The sequence below is a fragment of the Eublepharis macularius genome, chromosome 12 (genome assembly GCF_028583425.1).
Source record: "Eublepharis macularius isolate TG4126 chromosome 12, MPM_Emac_v1.0, whole genome shotgun sequence".
In the NCBI taxonomy this organism is placed as follows: Eukaryota; Metazoa; Chordata; class Lepidosauria; order Squamata; family Eublepharidae; genus Eublepharis; species Eublepharis macularius.
Genome location: NC_072801.1, coordinates 77,340,661 through 77,360,998, shown reverse-complemented (window position 1 = coordinate 77,360,998; position 20,338 = coordinate 77,340,661). Strand labels below are relative to the sequence as shown.

Genomic DNA, 20,338 nt, shown 5'->3' with positions numbered 1-20,338 from the left:
AATGCACTCCAGAGTTTTAATGATGAAAAGCATCATTAACTGAAGCATAACTGAAGAGGTGACACCGCTCTCATAAAGCGAAGCAGGTCAGCCTGTTTGCCAGGCTTGCCCTTCCCTTTCCAAGCAAACAAGCTGGTCCCTCATTGAAAGCCACACAGGAGGGCTGGCTGTGACGACTCATGCTCAAAAGCATGCACTCTGTGTAAGCTCAGAGTCACCCTTGTGAAACCACTTCACATGACCCACCGGGTGTGCTGGGGAAAGGAACGGGCAACACGGGCAGCAATCCCGGTAGCCCCCTCTCCTCAGGCACAAAGCCCGTTCCTTGGCTTCTGCCCCTTGCTGAGTCGCTGATCCAACTTCTTCTGCCTTTGGGGGATCCAAACTCAGGGACAAAATCCACGTAACGCTTTGTATATTGGGATCAGTCTCTTAAAATTGTGTTAACATGAGCTATGCAAGCAGTGCTGCCCCTTCCTGCCATTCTGGTTGGTTAATCTCCGTGCCAGGGAGGCTAGACACATTTCAGCTGCTTTGAAGTGGCAGGAACACCCTGTAGAGGACAATTTTTTAAAGCAAGTAAAACTAAACCCTCTTGCCTTTTAAATCAGACAGAATAGGTTGTCCGGAAACAAATTACCAAACGTCTGAAGCGCCCTGGATGAGCAGAAGTTAAGGACAGGAGGAAATCCTTTAGATGGCACTGGATTTCTAGCCACTGTGTGTGACAGAATGTTGGACTGGATGGGCCACTGGCCTGATCCAACATGGCTTTGCTTATGTTCTTAATATGCCTGAACCAGCGATAATCTCAAAATGAGCGGGGTGCCCAAAGGTTATATAAAAACAGGAGAGTCCAGTAGCACCTTTAAGACTAAAGAAGAAGGTGTCTTTGCAGAGAACTGAATTTTCCTCCCTGCACAACTATACTAAATTCTCCTGCTAGAAACCCGGAGATCAAGAGAAGGGTTCCAGATTAAAAAGCTAGCATGGCAAGAGATAGATCAAGATGGGTAGCCGTGCTAGTCTGTCTGTAGCAGAAGAAAAGAGCAAGAGTACAGTAGCACCTATAAGACTAACAAAATTTGTGGTAGGGTGAGTCTCAGCTTTCGTGAGTCTCAGCTCTTCTTCAGATAGCAAGAGTCCAGGAGCGCCTCTAAGACTAACAAAAGTTGTGGTAGGGTGTGAGCTTTCATGAGATCATGGCACGACAAGGAGTGTCTACGTGCAGGGACTTTGGTTGAAGCAGCTTTCAGTGGCAGGACTTCTGCCTAGCCAGTCTGTCCTGCTACTCAGATCCAAATTTGCCCCCTTGTGGCAGTTTCAAGCGAAGGGCCAGTGGTCAACCTGCCCCACACCCTATATCCCTCCCCCAGTTCCTAGATACCCCCTCCCCAAGGTTTCCACTCACCCAAATAAACCACACTTGATACAGCACAGCCCCCAAAGATCCCGTTTTTATTTCTCTCTCAAGACAGGTAATTCTCTTACAGGCCCTTTTCCAGCCCTCGGCCCTCTCGAAGGGTGCTCAGTTCCGTTTCTTAGCCTCTTCAGGGGCTCCTTTGAGGAACAGGCCAGCTCCAGGCCTCCCTGGAGACCAAGCACAGCGATACCAGACCCGGTAGGTAAGGAACCAGCAGAGGGTCGCGATGGCAGCCCCAACCACCTTGTGACTGTATTCGTAAAGGTACACAACAGTGCAAGCCAACAGGAAGTTCCACAGGCCGAGCAGGAGGACGTTGAGGAGAAAGATGAGGCGCAGGGGGACACCGGCAGGGTGGCCGTGGGCCAGATAGCGCCGGAAGACGGAGGTCTCTTCCACCATGAGGAGGCAACAGAAAGTGAGCAGGAACGTGTGGCCTGACACATCATATCCATGCCACTTGTGGCCATTGTGAAGACACGTCCACTTATCCGGAAGGTTGTTCACCAAGATGCCCTCAGACACAGGGTCGAAGCAGTAGCCGGTGAGGTTCTCTATGAGCAGAAAGGTCTCTGTTGCCCCCAGCCAGAGCCCAGCCCCTACTGCCAGGCGGCTGAGATGGCGGAGGGTGAGCAGGAGCCGCTGGGTAGCCAGGTACACGACCAGAAGGATGAAGCCCCCCAGGAAAATGCATGTCCAGCCCCAGGCAGACCTGACAAACTTGCTGCGAGGAAGGGAAGAGGGGTTAGAACAGTAGGTGGGCAACGGAGAAGCAGCACAACACCCTTACCTGCCCCATGGCACTAGCAGCCCTTGTTGTACTATTCACCCAAGTATGCCCCAACTCATAGCAAGCAGAATGCAAGACAGTCCATGCTATAGCAGCAACCAGGCCGAGGCGTCTCAAACAAAGGGAGCCTGGGCAACAGCGAAGGGCAAGGCAACCCCAAAATGGGGCCAGCGAGCAATCGACTGCAGGTCCCTCCCAACCCCACAGGATCCTTCCCCCAGCCCCATGATGAAGGAAGGCCCAAGTTACTACTCAGAGACAAGCCCCTCCCCCTAAACTACTAAATCCCCAGTCTGTAAATCGCCACAACACTGGACATTTTACAGAACTCCAGCCACATGGAAACAGTTGCACGGACATCCCATGCTAGACTGCAGAATTGGTTTTTAACGTGCAGAGGGTGGGTGCTGGATGGGAAGGGACAGTGAATTAACCTCCACACACACACACCCCACATTCATATTCTGCCATTTTTGTGCAAGTACTCATCCAGCCTGGATCACAGAGACTGAACAGCAGTTGCTGAGCCTGAACGTTATCGGGCCATGTGGCTGTAGCACTCCTATCCTTCCGACGGGTCTGGGCCCCTATTCCCACCCCTGCAGCCCCTGCTTGGCTCACTCACATGTTAAAGAAGTTGTGATGGTTGGCAAAGATCGCCCGCGGGTTCACGTAGAACTGGAGCAGTGGCCCAAACATGACAATGGCCGCCAGCCACAGGTGGTAAGCCCGACGAAGGCACGGCACCCCCAGCAGCCAGGCATACTGGTTGCTCCAAAAACACACCAAGCCACGGCAAAGGGCTTGGGCCCAGCCAGCCACCATGGCCAGTAGAGAGGAGGGCTTCCTGACCCCCGATCCCTCTGCCATGCCCTCCGGATTAGCCCACCTGCAGGTCCAGAGGTGCCAGACGACCCTCCCCTCCTCAGTCTGGGGAGGAAAGGGGGGGGGAATCAAACGAGAAGTGTCGCCCAGAGCTGATGCTTAACAACAGCTGCCGGGATCATATCTGAGTTTGGAATGAACAGCTGAGAGGGAGAAATGAGAGGGAGGGAGCAGCAAACAAATGGGGGGGAGCACGTTGAAAAGCTAGCCTTCTACTCTTCAACAGAAACAAAAAACATCAAAGCTGGAAGAGAAATTTCAACCACTTTTATTGACAAGACAGTAGTTTGCACAGACACCCTCTCAGGCGGAAAGTAGGGGGCCATGACGAGGGGCAGCCCCTCCATTACCTCTCACCCAGAGTGCCCCACTTTTGCATGGGGCCTAGGTAACAACTCCCCATTTAGATGCAGGAACTTAATCAGAGACTTTCTAGTCTTTCCCCAGTTTAAAAAACAAGAATCTCTATAAGTTTTTTTTAAAAAAAAAACTTAGGGTACCAGAGGGGTACCCTTCAGATTTCCCCATATCCCACCCCCATTATATCCACAGTGGGGGTAGGGCAATAGCTTTCACTCCAGCCACTGACATTAGGGGACAACTTCCCGATGTACCTCCGAACTAATACACACAGCGGGGGTGAATGGACAGAAATTCCCCACTCCACCTGCAAATAAACCAGCTGTATCTGCAGCCCACACACAGCAAGAAGGTAAGAAGAGAAAGGTGCAAGACCAAAATTTTCCTTGGGGAGGGATACCAGCCGGCAATTAAAAGGGCAACCAGGGTAGGGGGAAGTGCTGGGAGCAGAAGTAAGGCAAGGACAGGCGGGTGACAGAACGGAAACAGGTGGGAGTGCAAAGGAAGACAGGTGAGCTCTGTTCAGGGAGGACAGCCACTCACCAGCCCAAATGGCCCCTTGCTGCAATCCAGAAACTCTGGCATTTATCCCTCCTGCACCCCATTGTATAGAAGCGTGTGCATGTGTCCTCAGCCGTCCCTGCTGTGGCAGAAATACCCCCAAAGGTCAAGTATCTGCAAGCCGGGAGCCCCATCGGAGGAAATGTGCCAAGGAAGCTGCCCTTACTCCGATTCAGGGATTCATCCAATTACTCCGCACAAGCCATTTCTCTTGCGTATGTAAGTGAGAAAACGAGAATCCCCTTGTTGGGAAAAGCAGGACTCCCACCATTCCCAGCTCCCACGGTTGCGTTTCAACCTGTGACCAGATGCCACCACAAGAGGGAACACAGGAAAGCTCCTCCCCTGCTGAAATGCTCTGTCCCACCTGGGTAACTCCCAGTCTTACGGTCCCTTTCCCGCACACGTGACATGGCACCCACCAAGGAATGGAAAGATATCCAGGCTCCAGCCCGGCACAACCCGGCTTTATGCAGGGCAAGGGAGGCCCCGAGAGAAAGCCCACTGCTGGCAGGGCAGCTTATTTCATGTCTGCTCATGATTTCCCACCCTATCCTATTACAACAACATCAGACTGGGGGGAGGGGGTAATTTCCACACTCTGGCGCACCCCTCCACAACCTGATCGTCCAATTTTGTTCAAACCCCTTCTCAACTAAATTTGCCCTGCTCCGTCTGCTGCCCTCCCCCAACCAGGTTCCCTATTATCTGATGGTTGCTTGCCTCTGTCCAGCAAGTGATCTGCGAAGAGGGGCACACTTGTTCACTGCTCCAAGATCAGTTTGCTGGCCGCACCCCCCACCCCACAAAAAACAGCAAGTCCAAAACTGAAGAACTGTGATCAGCAAAACAGGAGGGCTATTGATTAGAGGCTCTCGAGGAGGATCTGGGGCGTAATTCTCTGGTGGTGGGGAGCCGCTGGGGGTCCCTGAGAGCGTCTTCGTCGTATTCTGTTTGGCGATATTCCCACAGCCGGAGGTTCCCGTCCCACTGCAGCCGGGAGAAAGGAATGCGACGGTGAAACATTTCTGGAGGGCTTTTTTTACGCTTGCTAAAGCCAAGCCTCATCCCGAGAGAGGGGAAAGACAAAGAGACAGCCAGACTCCCAACTGCTACCCCGGCTCTGGCAAATAAGGCTCAAGGGGCAGCTGCTCCCACTCCCACCCGCTTGGGCCCCAGTGGGCTGTATGCTCTAGATGGGCACTGCTGTTTCTGTGCCCTTAGCCCTAGAAAGGGAGGGGAACCCCGCTGCCACCAACGCAGGCCTTGGTGCTGGGGGTCCCCTGATCACTCCCTCCCGCCCCTCAACACTTGCCGAGCTGCTGACAATCTTCTCCTCGTAGGGGTGCCAGCTGACGTCACGGACGCAGGCTCGGTGGTCGGTCAGCCTCGTCACAATACGGCCGCTCAGGAGGTCGTATACTTGTGGGGGGAGAGAAGACGGTCTTATCAACAGACTCTGCTGCCGCTGTTTTAAGCTGCTCCCTCTTTACCGGCCACCGTCAAGCTCAAAACTTGGCGGCTTCATCTTTCTACCCATCCCTGAGGCTGGTGCGTGTCAAATGGTTACCCATCGTTTCTGGCTCCCGGAGCAAGTAAACCCAATCCCACCCCTCAGTTCTTAGGAATCAACAATGGTCCTTCCCTCGAGTGCGAATCTGCCTACAAATTCCACCCTCTCCACTTTGACTCATTTACCTCCCCACCCCTCCTCGTGCACTTCTATGGCTCAATCCCATTCACTCACATTCCTCTAGAAGCCATTACAGCTCCCTGTAGCAAAAGGATGGGTTCTTTTAAAACATGGGTATTTTAAAAAGCTCTCTCTGCAGCTAAGAGAGGGCAAGGGAGCTTTCAGGATGCTAAAGACTCAGCCCAAGAAGTGTTCTGTAAGCTTACGCAGAATGGTAGGACTCACACACACACGATTGGTTGGGTCTAGCAGGGTTCTGCCACTCCTGCTGTACCCCACAGTGCCTCCCACCCCAGGACACTCACCCACCACCTTGCCAGTGGAGCAGCCGCTATAGATGTACTGTTGCCCAGTGCTGTGAGCTGGGGAGAACCGGCAACGGATCAGGGTGTGCAGCACTCCATGGCCTCGGTACGTCATGAGGGAGCTATCACCCGGAAGCTTTGATTTGTGCTGGGCTGAGGGGAGGAGAGAAGATGATAAGAACCCCCTCCTTGCATCACCCTTCCGCCCCTTCCTCCTCAGGGATGTCTCCAGAGGGCCTACCTTTCTTGGGCACCTGCTGCCAGCGGTAATCCCAGTTTTGCTGGGTGACGGCTTTGCGGGAGGCTTCCAGCCCCTCGCGGCCCGAGAACTTCCGCATGTCCCAAAGCTTAATGGTCTGGTCCTTGGAGTTGGAGATGAGGTATCTAGCATCTCCCTGGGGGTGGGGAGGGGAGAAGAGGCCAAATGGCTGCTTAGCAGATACTCACACCAAGACAACATCTCCACAGTCTCAGAGCTAAAGTACAAAGGCATTTTACTTTTGCAAGGCATTTAAGCCAGAGCGTGTGTTTCCCTCCAGCTCAAAGAATCTTCATTTTTAGCTCGTTATGCTTCCCCCCTCTATGTGATGACCCCCACCCATGTATCTTGCAGGGCCCTAAAGAGCCACTGAGATACCAGCGTAACTCCCAGCAGCCCCTCTGGTGCCCTTTGAGTTTGCTGAACAGCACTCCAGTGCCTCGAGGTGCACAGTGCAGCTCTCTCTTTCACCTTCTGCCAGGGAGGTTCTTCCAAGGGAGGCATCCCAGGGGCTTCTTCCCTTGGACCCCACTCCCTCGAGGAAGAAGCTTACTTTGCTGTCTATGAAGGTGATGCCATCCCGGTGGCCAGCCAGGATCCCCACGGGCTTGGGTTCGCTTTCCCTCATGGTGCGCCGGTCCCACACTTTACAGATGGCGTCATCACCCCCAGAGAACAGAATATGGGAACTGGTATCAGCAAAAGCCACAGCATTCACATCATCTTCATGGGACTCAATCTGTGGAAAGATGGAGGCTTAGGAGGAGGAGAGACGGCACGTTTAATCCAGCGGACTGGCAGATGGTCTCTATGTGCCAAACATTCATGCACAAAACTCCCGAACTGCAGGCCCAGGAGCCTTTAACGTGTTATGAGGAACAAACAGATCCTGTGTGGTGTAGTTAAAGCACTCGAGTAGGATCTGGAAGACCCAGGTTCGAATCCCACCACCACCACACTATAAAGCTCATAGGGTGACTCTGGGTTAACTGCTCTCTCACCCAACTACCTCAGAGGATTGTCATGAGGATAAAGTGGAGGGGGGGAAACCATGTATCCCAGCCTGATCCTTGGAAGTAGGGTGAGTAGAATATTTATGTTCTAAACGGATAGAAGAAAGGGCACTGAAGGCTTTTGGGGGCTCCAAAGTCCCATCCACTGTGCAGATAATCTTACTGCATCTATGCCCGGTTAACATCTTTGGCCTTTCTTTTTTTTCAGCTGGCTTCTCCTGGAAGGGAGAAACTGACTGGCAAATCAGCATCGTGTTCAACTGAATGATTCAGTTCCTCACGATGCAGAGAAACAGTGGAATTGCACACACATGCACTAACTTGGAGAAATGAATTGTGCTCACAGAGATGGGAAAGAGCACGCGAAGTGTAGCAGTCAAGAAAAGGGTGCAGAGCTCTAGAAGAGGCCAGGAAAGAAGCGAGGCCCAGGAGTGAGGCGGTGCCTTGCCTAAAGAAGCCCGAAAGGAAGCGGCAACAGAAGAGAGGGGTAAGGGGCAGGACATAGAGACACACGTACCTTGAGCGTCCGCTTCTTCTGCTCCATATCAAAGACGTAGACGCAGCCGTCATTGGCCCTAGATCAAAAGCCCAAGTGGACTCAGTAGAAGAAGTGATATGAATCGGGGAAAGAGGCCAAACTAGCCAAACTACCCCAGGCAGCTAGTACAAGAGCACTCAATCACACGTAGCACTGGCAATACATTGTGAGGCACACCAGAAAACAAAGTCACACGTTCAACGCAATTAGCAGGTGAACAAGCAGACTGCAACATCTACACAGGGAGAATGCCACTCAAACAAGGGAGGCAAGGCAGCTGTTCTAACCCAGTTCAGCTAGCGCAGGCACGCCTGCTATACATCAGGAATCCCCTTGATCAAAGATTCAGTGAGAAAACACCACCAAACTTCACTATGTAATCAGTACAGAAGAACTTAAAGACAGGAACCTCCTTGGTCATAGCACAGAGGCTCAGAGGCTACAGGTCAAGAGGTGGTTGGAAGGAGTGACCGGGCAGATGGCCAACTTACCCTCCCAGCACTTCCCGTCCATCCGAGGAGACTGTGAGGGAGAAGACAGCAAAGCGGCGTTCTTCAGGCCTACCGCAAGGAGAAGAGAGTGAGAAGCAGTCGGGGGATTATCTTTCATTCTCCCCTCTGGTATCTGTGGGTTTCTTTACCTCAGATCCAGTGCTGTGTGGGTGTCACTCTCACCGTAGATGTTGCCAATGTGAACTAAAGAGGGGAGAGAAGAAAAGAGAACGAGAATGAACGCTCCTCTGCAGGGTCAGGGACTAACCAGGGAGGAGACCGCAGCTCTTTCCCCGCTCCTGCATGCCATCCCCACTCACTGTAGTTTGACCAGCTGGAGTAAAGGAAATGAGCCCCGTCCGGTGTAAAGGCGACATCCAGCACACTCCAGCCCACGTCCCGCGCTTTGATGCTCCTGAATTTCCGGAAGGCTCCATAGGAGCAGTTGTACAAACGGATTGTCTGGTCTGATGGAGGGCAGCAAGAGGAAGAACAAAGAGAGTTCTTACCACAATCCTTTAACAGGCAGGCCCATTCGCCTTAATAATCCCAGCGGCCTTCTCCTACAGTAGGGTTCCTAACTCCCCAAATCCTTTGCCTCTGTGCGATTTTACAGTCTCTCTCTGTGAACGTGGTGCTTGTTTGTTTGTCTACTCTTAACCAAAGATAGCATTCTGCAAAGTCCAGCCAGAAGCCAGGTGCTGCTTACTCAGTAAAGATTGTCTGCATATATACCAAATGTGAAGTCTTGACTTAGACAAAAGGCAACTGGGACCGCATATAAGAAAGAAATGGTTTTGTAACAGCCAACATGCTTGTAAATTCATTTAATAATCTGACTAAGAAGAGTTTTTGTATAGTTCTTTCCATGGGGACAGGGACTTGGTTCAGAATTAACAGCTAACCACAGTTTGCTGCTATGTTAGTGAGCCTACGATTTCTCAACTTCCACCATTACAGATTTCTGCTTCCACGGCAAACCAGTTTGCCATCATAGCCGATCTGATGAATTATGGTTTGTACTCTGCCTGCAAGCCAATATTGGAAGAATCCCTCATTTGCAAAGGAAGCACAAACTACAAGTGTGCAAGTTCAGAAGCAACAGTAAACTGTGGTTTGCCAGAAACCCAGAAATATCTAATTACTTGGCTGCAGTGAAGGGGGGAGCAGGCGAGTTGAAGAATCCCCAAGACTCATTTGTGTACAGGAAAAATATGGCTACCACTACAGCTGAATCAAGCCAGGACAAGAACTGCAATCCCAATCAAAACCATTTTGGTTCTGATAAGCAAGTCACATCCTGCTTGGAGCCAGTTTGGTGTAGTGGTTAAGAGTGGCAGGAGTCTAATCTGGAAAACTGGGTTTGATTCCCCCCTCTGCTTAAAAGGTGACCTTGGGTCAATCACAGCCTCACAGGGTGATTGTTGTGGGGATAGCAGCATATTTGTAAACTGCTCTGAGTGGGCGTTAAGTTGCCCTGAAGGGAGGTATATAAATCGAATGTTATTGTTGTTATTGTTATTAGTAGTCCAAGAATGATTTATCAGCACAACACCTCTTAGAGAGCTGTGTCAAGGCCTACCCACAGTGCAGCTTGTGATAGTATTCTTGTCCAAAGGGGCCCAGGTAGATAGCATTCCAGAACACCTGCTAGCCAGAAAGCCAAGCTACAGTAACAGTGGCAAGAAAAGTGAATACTGAGATAGCCCCAATAACACCAAACAGAAGCCAATGTCAGCTAGGAGCTCTTAAGTTATTTCCAACGCACCTTGACAAGCTGACATAAACAGCTGTCCATCAAGGGAATAGATTCCACAGAAAGCCTTCTGGGAGTAGGAGTCTGTGAAGGTCAAGTAGTTGGGGAGAAAGCTGGAAGCAGAGCAAAGATGGGAGTTGTAGGAGAGGCCTTTCCCACAATCACACGCCCTTTAGTCCCACCCACCCCCTCCCACTCCAGGGCCAGATACTCACTGCGACACCACCCGCGAGCACTCGCCAGGGGAAAAGCTGCCGTTGTGGCAAAGGCCACGCTCCCTCTGTACAGAGCAAAAGAGGTAGCAAGTTAATCAGGGCTCCTGAATCTCGGTCTCCTCACAATCCATTCTGAACCCCTTGACTAAAAATGCTGGAAGACCACCTCGAATAAACCAAGGCCCAGCTACCGAGCCTTGGAAGAGCGAGAAGGAAAGAACCCCTGTAGCCAAATGGCAACCCTCAGATCTGTTCCTTTAAAATACAAAAGTAGCAGGCAAGGGTGCAGTTCTTGAACTTCATGTTACACCCACCCATTTGCCCAGTTTAACAAAGATGATTCCCATTTTGCCCCAGTAGGTGAGAGAGCTTCATTGCTGCCTTGGCTCTTCTTAAGGGACAGGCAGGGCTCTCTGGGTCTTAAGGTGCTCACCCACTGGCCTAGTGCCCCATCATTCTCTCGCCACCGCGCTGGGGAAGGGGGTTTGGCTCAGTGGTAGAGCACAGCAGCCCCTCTTGTCTCCAGGATGTCAGGGCTGAGGCCTAAAGAACTGCTGCTAGACAGAGCAAGACACAGCTAAACTGAAGAGACCGAATTCAATAAGGCAGCTTCATTTATGCAACCTACCGCACAAGGCTGTCGGGAAAATATAAAGCAGAAAAAGGGTAGCCCAGAGGCCCAGCAGGTGACGGAAACTTGTCCTTGGACTGGGAGACATGGCTTTCCAAGTCCCTCCTCTGCCACCGTCTCATCATCCCTCATTCTCAGCCTTAGGTCCCTATGTGTGACCTCCCTCACCAGGCTGTTACGCAGGTGAACATAAAGACGGCAACGTACTTGGCAAGTTAAACAGCCCTTTTAAATAGCTGCCTTAGGAATCAATTTAACATAAAGACAGGGTGTGTACATAGAATAGAAATTGCTTGTTTTTATACACTAAGGAATTGTAATCTGATAGCCCAGGATACTCATTTTTTTATCCCACAGCAGCTTACTAACAGAGGACATTTAAAACAACCCTCTATATACAAGATTTCCTAAAATATCCAAGACAACAGCTTGAAAATACCAGCTGTGAGAGCCTGCGACGTAGTCAACGGGAGAAAGTTCTCGCCCAGATGATCTTGCGCATGAGCCTGGGGCTCAGCTTGGGAACCCAGCAAGGGAACTAGTGCCTCTACTGACCATGAAAGAACAGTTTGGAACTAGGGGAGAGGAGGTGACACCTCCAAATGAGAGGCAAGAATTCGAGAAGAGTTCCCCCCACCTCGCAAAAGAGCCTGGCACCTTCATACTCCCAAAGCTGGCCTTCCCCACCGGCCGTAGCCACCGCAAGACCATTCCCTCCTAGACTTATGTTGCCATCCCAAAGCAGCCAAGAGGGCACCTGGCAAAGCAGCCTGGGGATACTGCAGTCGGCTCGCCCGGGGCACAGCCTGCCTGTTGCCAACTGGATGCGGGTTTTGATCTCGTTGGTCTCCAGACCACGGGTGTCTGGTGTCAAATCCACTGCAAGAGAGAGAAGACCGCAGATAGAATAGAGGAGAACAACCGTCCTGCTGACTCTGCTCTAGCCATTATGCATAACCCTGGGCTAAGACAAGGAAAGGCTGCTCCCGTACCAAGCAATGCAAAGAAAAGAGAGAGAACCTCACAGGATCACAAGTAAATAAATAGTTATATATAATTGTATATAATTTTCCTTCTGTACAAATGTTTGCTATTTGAGTATATTATAGATTAGTAGAAATTTGCAATTGAAAATTATATACAATTATATATAACTATTTACTTGTGCTCCCGTGAGGTTTTCTCTCTTTTCTTTGCATAACCCTGAGCTAAGACAAGGCTTAGCCACTCCAGTCATGCCCCTCTACAAACCAGGCCTGTATGCTGGCCACACAAGCCCATTCTAACCATCCGCCTTCCTAGGAAGCCCTGCTGGCCTCAGTTTACCGTGACTACTTATGGAACAATTTTAATGATGCTGAAGCATTCGGCAGTCTACTGAACACTCCGAACCTCTTACACTCTCTTACAAGTAGTCCTGGCCAGTACCTGCAGGTTTGTACTGGTCTCCCAGCCGACCTTCCCATGCATTGTCACTGTCGTCGTCCGAGTCGGAGAGCGCATGGACCACCTGGACGCTGGCTGCTCCCCCGCCCTGCATCAGATGAAACTGTCCTCTGGAGGGAGCAGGGAGCAGAAGGCTATTAGAGAGATTACTGACCCATTTTGCCCCGTTCACTTTTCCCTTAAGCTAGCCTTTGATCCCGAATTTTATTAGACACAGAATAATTTAAATTGGAGCCTGCACAGGCACAGACGAGAGTAGGTGCGTACCTGCATAAAGGGCTTGCGCAGAACAAAGACGCAACCTTGGTAGAAATTTTGAGAGCGTCCTTTAATCCACTCTCTCCCGTGTTACTTTTACATACAGTGATAGGAACTGGGAGCACCCTAAGGCTATTCATCTCTGTCAAAAGACCAAATGATCAGAGATCTATTTTGTCTAAGTGCGATGACCCAAATCCTAGTTAGGAGGGTAGGCGAAATGTTTTTTTTTAAAAGACAGCATCCAAGAATGCTCTGCAGTACACCAAGGTGACATCAGAAACATGGGCGCAGTGACGGGAAATGCCACACAGGAGGCAATTCACCCTCCTACACAACTGTTAGAGGCACAGGAGGTCTTTCAGGACTAATCATTGATGGGTTCTCCAAAGGTTTTCTTTAACTTTCCAAACCAGCTCCAAGGGACTCTTGATTAGAATCAAAGGTAAGACCCAAAGAGAAAGCGAGCAACACTCCACCCCCACCCTTGACAATAGTTGTTCCCAATCAAGTACCTTTTCCCTACCACGATTACAGCTGTTCCAGGGATCAATTTCTATCTATGATATTATATTAGATTTTGGAAAGGTAGAGGGAGATGGGTTAAATCAGGACATCAAAACAGAATGCAATGCTTAAAAAATTAAATCATAATATGTAGTCTGGCCCATCTAAACACAGCCATTTCTGGACCCTGCCGAGAACATATTAACACACTGCCTTTGCCCTTCACACCTGCTTGTTCCTTTTTTTCCTTTGTGATGGGTAATGTCCTATAATTCTGGTATATGAATAAGCTCGTTTATTAAATCAAGAAATCGTACAATATCAGTTGGAATAATGACCCAACATATCTTTTTTGTAGTCCTAAAGCATGCCATCACATGTCTTCTGCAGAAAAAAAACCACACACATGCACTCCTCCACTTTTAAGTAAATAGCCTTCATGGACCTCAAGAGCTGGTAACAACTTCATCAGTTTCTGAGGCAGCACCCCAGAGAGGACTGTAGCATGAATATACTACAACAGTCTGTGTTTCTAATCAGATGGTGCCATTGACATTCCATTATGCCCTCCACGTCATTAAATATATCACATTGCAATGAAATATGGGGCTGTCTCCTCTCACTCCTTCTCCCACCCACCTCTAAAATTCTGGTTCCATCAGACAAGAACACTGCAGGAAATCAGCCAAGACTGGATTTTCCAGTAGGGTCTCACAAGACTGCATGCCAACCACCACAATCAGGTTCTAGTTACCAGGAGGACTGAATTCTTTCCATGCAGATTAATGGATCAGACAGGCGTGACCAATTCCCCTCCATGTCCCATTTTGCGGTTCCGCACATAACTTCCTTCTGGTTCTCCCACCCAGCAGTCTCACCAAGGGAGAACTCTTGCTCCTTAGCAACACTGAAATGGCAATGTGCCAGCCACCAAGGTGCTACTGGACCGGAATCTTGCGCTTCTACTGCAGACCAACACAGCTACCCACCTGAGACTATCCCCATAGCCACAATGACTGAAAAGGGGTAAGTGGGGGGTGAGTTACCTGCGCAGTAGATATGCCAATACCTGGGCCAGATCCACATCCTCGTCTTCGTCGTCCTCTTCCTCACTGCGTAGGATCCCCGAGTCCCTCTGTGACCAGCTGCCCTGGCGATCCCGACCGCCTGAGCCAGCGTTACTGCTACTGCGGGAGCCCATTTCTTACGGCATTCTCCACCACCTGGTCTAGGTACCCGTGCTCCTGATGCTCTCTCTCCTGTTGTCCAGTAATCCAATTGGGGGAACAAGTCCCTCCTGAAAGGAAAATCCTGAGCCACTAATCAGAGCAATTTGAATCAGGCAAGGTGAGCGGTGGTAGCCTTGCCCCCTTCTTGCACAGCCGCAGCTACTTACCAGAAGTAGAACCAAAGCCAGTATCTCTTTTAGCATAGGAACCAAAGGAAGTGAGAAGATGCTTTTCTTTCTTGTACCCCAACTGATCTACTAGTAGGCTTGCCAACCTCCAGGTCAGTCCCCCTGGAGAAAATGGCAGCTCTGGACAGTGGACTCTATAGGATTATAACCTGTTGAGCTCTAGCTCCTCCCCAAACCCCACCCCCCAAGCTCCACTCCCACAATCTCCATATATTTCCCTACCCTATGGCATCAGTCAAAGCTCTTCTTATTCTTATTGTTTAAGCAGCCACAGCCACCTACCCAGCACAGCCCTCAACCTCTTGGCCTTCCAGAAGTCGGAGAACAACCCTGCTTGGGGCATTATTAGGGTTGTCAAAGTCCAGCTGGAGCCTGGAGATCTCCCAGAATTACAACAGATCTCCAGATGATGGATATCAGTTCGCCTGGAGAAAATGGCTGCTTCGATGGGTGTGGATTCTCTAGCATTATACACTGCTGAGCTCTTGCCCCTCCTGAAACCCTGCCCTCCCAGGCTCCACCCTCAACATGTCCAGTTATTTCCCAACCAGGAGTTGGCAACGCTAGGCATTATACACTTTCTTCATGCAGCCAACTCCATCCACCACAGCATTCAACACTGAAGGACTCTTCTCGATGTCCCCACACACACACACCAGTGGTGCAGACGGCCAACCTGCTCTCCCACCGCCATCCTGGACTACCCACCAGAGCCCAGCATCCTCTTAAACCAGTTTAGAGTCCTTTCTTAGTTATCAGCCAATGGGAAGGGCCCATGCTCAAGACTCGGCCAATCAGAAGGCACCATATTGGAGGTACACTCTGGCTACCCCCTCAGTGTTCTCTCCTAGTGGCCCGCTCCGCCCACCAATCGGAACGCTCGTCACGCACTCTCCGAGCAGCCCCCTCTCGTTCGCCCCCTCCCGTTGCATCCTCCCAGCCAATGAAAAGCCGCTCCTCTTACTCCCTCCCCTCCTCCCCGAGCGCGAGACCCTCCTCACCCTCTAACGGTCCCCGCGCGAGGCCTTGTTTACATCTTAAAGGACGCAGCCGCTTCTAACCGGAGTGCGAAGAGGGCGGGGCAAGCCGGCTGCTGCTTGATTGGCTACTCATATCTGCCCCCCACGTGGGGCTTTAAAAGGCTCTACTTTTGGATTGGCCTCGCTCGCAAGAGGCGCGGTCAGGGCTGCACCTACCAAGCTCAGCGACACGTCAGAGAATAGGCTAACGGCTCACCGATTGGACAAACTGGCGGACCGTTGACTAAAGGGTGCTCTCTGATTGGCTCCAGCTATCTTGGTGCACGCCTACATAGTTGCGTAACCTCAGTTAAATGGACTCTCCGAGAAGAATGATTGACATTTCAGGAAGCAGAGAGGGGAAAGGGGCACTAATTGCTTTCAAGTTTCTGATTGGATACCGGCAAAGTAACCGACGTAGCTAAGGCGGGGTTTCAGGACGCTGGGAACAAGTATCCACCCAAACACACATTCACACGTTACAAGAGTGCAGCCGAGGCGATTATCTTTACTAGGAAATAAGCCCATGATACTCCGTAGGACATATTCCCGAATCAATGTGGGTTTTTCCAACGCAAGATTTTGCATGCTTACTTGGAAACGTCCCAACGAGGTTCCTCTTCCCAAGGAAATGCACAGGTCTGCAGCCTTCCTCTGTTCTTCAGTGTGGATTCTCTGATAAGCAGTAACCCTTTGGACTTCGACCAGTTCTGTTGTTGCACGAACACAGACCCAGGAGGGACACATTAACTGACTTCCAACTTCTCTGCCTATCACACTTCTTGGAAACTGTAGCAGGGCTAAGTCTAAGAATGATTTTTTAAAACCCCTCTGTCCCACAGATTAAACGCTGTTTTCCAGCCAGATTCCTCCTCTATCTGTCCGAGAATCTTGCATGCTTGCACACACCCCTCTTGTCTTGGTTTGCATGCGCAATGTTATGTACATGTGGCGTTTCACAATAAGGCTGGGTTAAAATGTAATTCTGATCAATCCAAATTTGGTGGTAGGGGAGGGCATAGCAAACATCTTCGAGGATTTAACTTGGGGGGGGGGGCGTGTTACAGCCCAGAGGCCCCCTCCAGAGACTTGGCCAGCTTGGAACCTTGGAAAGCAAGCTGGCCACTCCCTTTAAAAGCACTTTTGTCCCAGAGGGATAGCCATGTTAGTCTATTGCAGCAATTTAAAACCAATAAAACATTTATTCCAGCATGAGCTTGCGTGAGTCAGATGCCCCTGAACAGGGGTCATTTCCTAGAAAAAGAGCTGCAGGAACTCATTAGCATAGCTCATTAGCATGTGCCACGCCCTTTGCCATCACCAGACACATGTCATTGGCATAACTTATTTGCATATGCCACACACCCCTGACCTCACCTATCCTGGCTGTTTTGGACCCAATCCTGGCCATTCAGGGCTGAAATTGGGCCCAAAATGGCAAGAAGGGGCAGAAAAGGGCTGAAAATTGGCCCAAAATGGTCAGAATTGGGCTACTGCTGAGCGGGAGAGTGATCCACCACCCGTTAGAGGCCCGATCCTGGCTGTTTGGGAACCAATCCTGGCTGTTTTAGGCCCAATCCTGACCATTTTGGGCCCAATCTAGGCCAAAACGGGCCCAAAATGGCCCAAAATCAGGTGGGCGGGGCCACCTGACATGTGACCTCTTTAGAGAACTACCGGAACTGCGTTCCTGCACGTTCCCCCTCAAAATGAGCCCTGCCCCTGAAAGAAGCGAGCTCATGCTGGAATAAATACTCTTCAAGGTGCCACTGAGCTTTTAAATTTTTTTCAACATCTTTGCTCAGTCACTTGCAGACTGGTGAATTGGCTCTTAGAGACCAGCTAGTTCAGCCCCCTGCTCAATACAGAATATCCCAAACTATAACATCCATGCCACCCTCTGCCTAAAGGCCTCCAGCAAGGAAGCGCCAAGCACCATTTTAGGTCACTGATTTCATTGGCAAAGTGCCCTCAAGGTTAGGAAACATCTCCCAATGTTCAGTCAAAATCCTGTAAAACTTAAGCCTGTTAATTGAGCCTTGGCTCTGCCCTCTTCCATGAACCAGCTCTTTAAGTACTTGAAGAGCTCGATAATGTCAGTCTTCGGTCTTATCTTCTCCAGCTAAACACACTTGCTTCTTTCCACTTTTCCATATAGGACGTCTTCCCAAGGCCTCCATTCATCTTCATTACTCTCCTCTGATGAGGTGTGACCCATGTAAAGTGGGATTATTCTCATGACTTGAATAGAAACACTTGTAGAAACATCTGAGACTACCTGAGAGAGCTGTGTTGGTTTTGTGCCTTCAAGGTGCATTTTCATCTCCAATAACAGCAGCTTACCTAAGCAGTCTAATGTATAGCTTTTGTGCTGCCTGCACCCAAAAAAGGGAAACTGGTGCAAAGGGAAAAGGTTCTTTGGTAGAACATTTCTTAGAGTACAAACACTAGCCCACAGACTTTTTGTTTTGGGTTATATTTAAATGTAAGAGACAGGGTGATAGAGTTCTGTTGCAAAGCCAAATTATTCAAAATGGTTTTATATTGTAGGGAGGTAGTTTCAGATGCTTCACTAAAGAATTAAGGACCATAGACTTCACCACTATGTTGCCTTACATCCTATCCGTTGCTTTAAATATATGCACCTATGAGCTACCTGTGCTTCATGTTGTCTAATGTCAGTCCTAGAATTGCTTATGCTCTGTTTCAGCATTTCTTCAACTTTGTATTGGATTCTTGCTAATGCTATGTCTTTGTAAACTTGGTCATAGATCCAGAGGAGTTAGCCATGTTAGTCTGTAGTTGCGAAATAGTAAAGAGTCCAGTAGCACCTTTAAGACTAACCAACTTTATTGTAGCATAAGCTTTCGAGAACCACAGCTCTCTTTGTCAGATGTGAACCACGCAAATTCGTGGCCTGTTCTGCCTCAGGCCCAATTCAGAAGAAGCAGACAGATAGAGTCCGATGAGGAGAGGAAACTGAGTTACTTTATTCGAATAGAGGGAAGACCATGGATACAAGGGCAATAAAAGCCCAGTAAAACCAACCGTTCTTCAGAGGTCTGAGAAACATTACATCAACTTTTATCACTTTGGGTTCATTATACATTCAGCGAGTTATTGGTTGAGTTAGTTACATGTACATATGACTTAGTATCATTCCATTGGTTTAGCATAATTAGGGGTTGTCCTCTTACTCAATTAAAACTTGTAAAAGTTGTTTATCATCTTAAAGAACAAACACTCTTTCTTTGGCAACTCTGATACCAGTTCAAGTATCCATTGGGCAGATGTGTGTCATTTTCACGACTAGACCGGATCTGTTCTCATCCTTGATGTAACTAGCAGGACAACTACCCATTGTTAATTTATTCCATTACATGGTATAGGTGCTGGGCAAAGAACATTTCCCAACATTCCTGAAACAAAGGCTTTGATAAATGTGCCCCAATCTATGGCAGGATGATGGCCATCTATCTCTTGCAATGTTGCCAATGAGGGAACTGAGATTCTACAGGCCTGGATCTTAATTGTTTTGTTCTCACAGATTCTAGAAATGCAGTTTCATTTTCTACTGTCAGCACTTTTGTTAGCTTGCAAGAACAAGAGAAAGATGGGTAAGGGGCTTCTCTTAGTGTAGCTGTGTAGACAAAAATCATAAAACATGATTACATCTACATATAGTCATCTTTCTGATACATGTTTGTGCTATATCTAGAGTTGCATAAGATATCACTCAGGGACTCTGAGGGCCCCTGCTTACTACTCAGAATTTAGGGGAGGTCAGGGCTGTGTGCCACAGATGCATCTGACGAAGAGAGCTGTAGTTCTTGAAAGCTTATGCTACAATAAAGTTAGTTAGTCTTAAAGGTGCTACTGGACTCTTTACTATTTTGTAAACTTGCATTTCTTTATCCTATGGCATTGTTTATGGAAATGCCTTTGAAATTGGTTGTACTAACCTCACACTGTGTGATCCACCTTGAGTCTCTGAGAAATGCAGACTATAAATGACATAAATAAAATAAAATAAAATAAAATAAAATAGAAAAGGAAGCAGAATGGATTTTGAAACTGCAAACTCTGCACCCTAATGGGTTAAATGACAGCATTTCCTGGCAAGCGCTCCTGTAGATAAGAATTGGCGCAGGCAAATCACTTTGCTGAATTGAATTTATGGAAAATCAGCACTCTACTGGTTTGAATCCCATTACTGCCATGAGCTCAGTAGGCGGACTTGGGTAAACCTCTCAGCCCCAGCTCCCCAGTGGGATTAACAACATTCAATTTATATACCACCCTTCAGGACAACTTAATGCCCACTCAGAGTGGTTTACAAAGTATGTTCTTATTATCCCCACAACAAACACCCTATCTCTACTATGTCTTGGATCCTTGCTAATGCTATGTCTTTAAACTTGTATATGTTTACCTTATGGTATTGTATTGAAATGTACTTACTTGATACTGATTGTATTAACCTCATACTGTGTAATCTGTCTTGAGTCTCAGTGAGAAAGGCAGACTATAAATGACGTAAATAAATAAACACCCTGTGAGATGGGTGGGGCTGAGAGAGCTCTGAGAGAGCTGCGACTGACCCAAGGTCACCCAGCTGGCTTCAAGCGGAGCAGTGGAGAATCAAATCCAGTTCTCCAGATTAGACTCCTGTGCTCTTAACCACTACATGAAACTAGTTAATAATAACACTAACTTGTTCACCACTCCAGGTGACACACTAATCTGTCTAGGTGTGGTATATAAGCGCAGT

At 49.1% G+C, this 20,338-nt stretch overlaps 2 protein-coding genes across 7 annotated transcripts; both read right to left on the bottom strand.

Moving 5' to 3' along the window:
* Positions 1 to 1,439: 1,439 nt before the first annotated feature.
* FITM1 (fat storage inducing transmembrane protein 1) lies at positions 1,440 to 4,153 on the bottom strand. Of its 2 annotated transcripts, none has more exons than XM_054992533.1 (2): positions 4,002 to 4,153; positions 1,440 to 2,147 (listed from the first exon to the last, which is right to left on the bottom strand). In XM_054992533.1, the coding sequence occupies exons 1-2, from the start codon at positions 4,151 to 4,153 to the stop codon at positions 1,529 to 1,531; spliced, it is 771 nt and encodes a 256-aa protein (XP_054848508.1). In that variant the 3' UTR covers positions 1,440 to 1,528. The 2 variants fall into 2 exon arrangements, with proteins under 2 accessions (XP_054848508.1, XP_054848507.1); XM_054992532.1 differs by lacking the exon at positions 4,002 to 4,153 and adding an exon at positions 2,839 to 3,265.
* DCAF11 (DDB1 and CUL4 associated factor 11) lies at positions 3,351 to 16,312 on the bottom strand. Of its 5 annotated transcripts, none has more exons than XM_054992527.1 (15): positions 16,162 to 16,312; positions 14,178 to 14,442; positions 12,349 to 12,476; positions 11,678 to 11,799; positions 10,290 to 10,354; positions 10,087 to 10,187; positions 8,639 to 8,785; positions 8,468 to 8,522; positions 8,319 to 8,387; positions 7,807 to 7,864; positions 6,830 to 7,015; positions 6,259 to 6,412; positions 6,018 to 6,170; positions 5,335 to 5,441; positions 3,351 to 5,009 (listed from the first exon to the last, which is right to left on the bottom strand). In XM_054992527.1, the coding sequence occupies exons 2-15, from the start codon at positions 14,330 to 14,332 to the stop codon at positions 4,878 to 4,880; spliced, it is 1,632 nt and encodes a 543-aa protein (XP_054848502.1). In that variant the 5' UTR covers positions 14,333 to 14,442; positions 16,162 to 16,312; the 3' UTR covers positions 3,351 to 4,877. The 5 variants fall into 5 exon arrangements, with proteins under 5 accessions (XP_054848502.1, XP_054848504.1, XP_054848503.1 ...); XM_054992529.1 differs by having other exon boundaries at positions 14,178 to 14,428; XM_054992528.1 differs by lacking the exon at positions 16,162 to 16,312 and adding an exon at positions 15,550 to 15,629 and having other exon boundaries at positions 14,178 to 14,428.
* Positions 16,313 to 20,338: the final 4,026 nt, after the last annotated feature.

Coding starts and splice junctions, on each gene's coding strand:
- DCAF11 (XM_054992527.1), bottom strand. CDS start 14,332: ATGGGCTCCCGCAGTAGCAGTAACGCTGGCTCAGGCGGTCGGGATCGC. Junction 8,388..8,467: donor CACACAGCACTGGATCTGAG/GTAAAGAAACCC, acceptor TCCTTGCGGTAG/GCCTGAAGAACGCCGCTTTG. Junction 7,016..7,806: donor AGAAGAAGCGGACGCTCAAG/GTACGTGTGTCT, acceptor ATCTTTCCACAG/ATTGAGTCCCATGAAGATGA.
- FITM1 (XM_054992532.1), bottom strand. CDS start 3,083: ATGGCAGAGGGATCGGGGGTCAGGAAGCCCTCCTCTCTACTGGCCATG. Junction 2,148..2,838: donor CATCACAACTTCTTTAACAT/GTGAGTGAGCCA, acceptor CCTTCCTCGCAG/CAAGTTTGTCAGGTCTGCCT.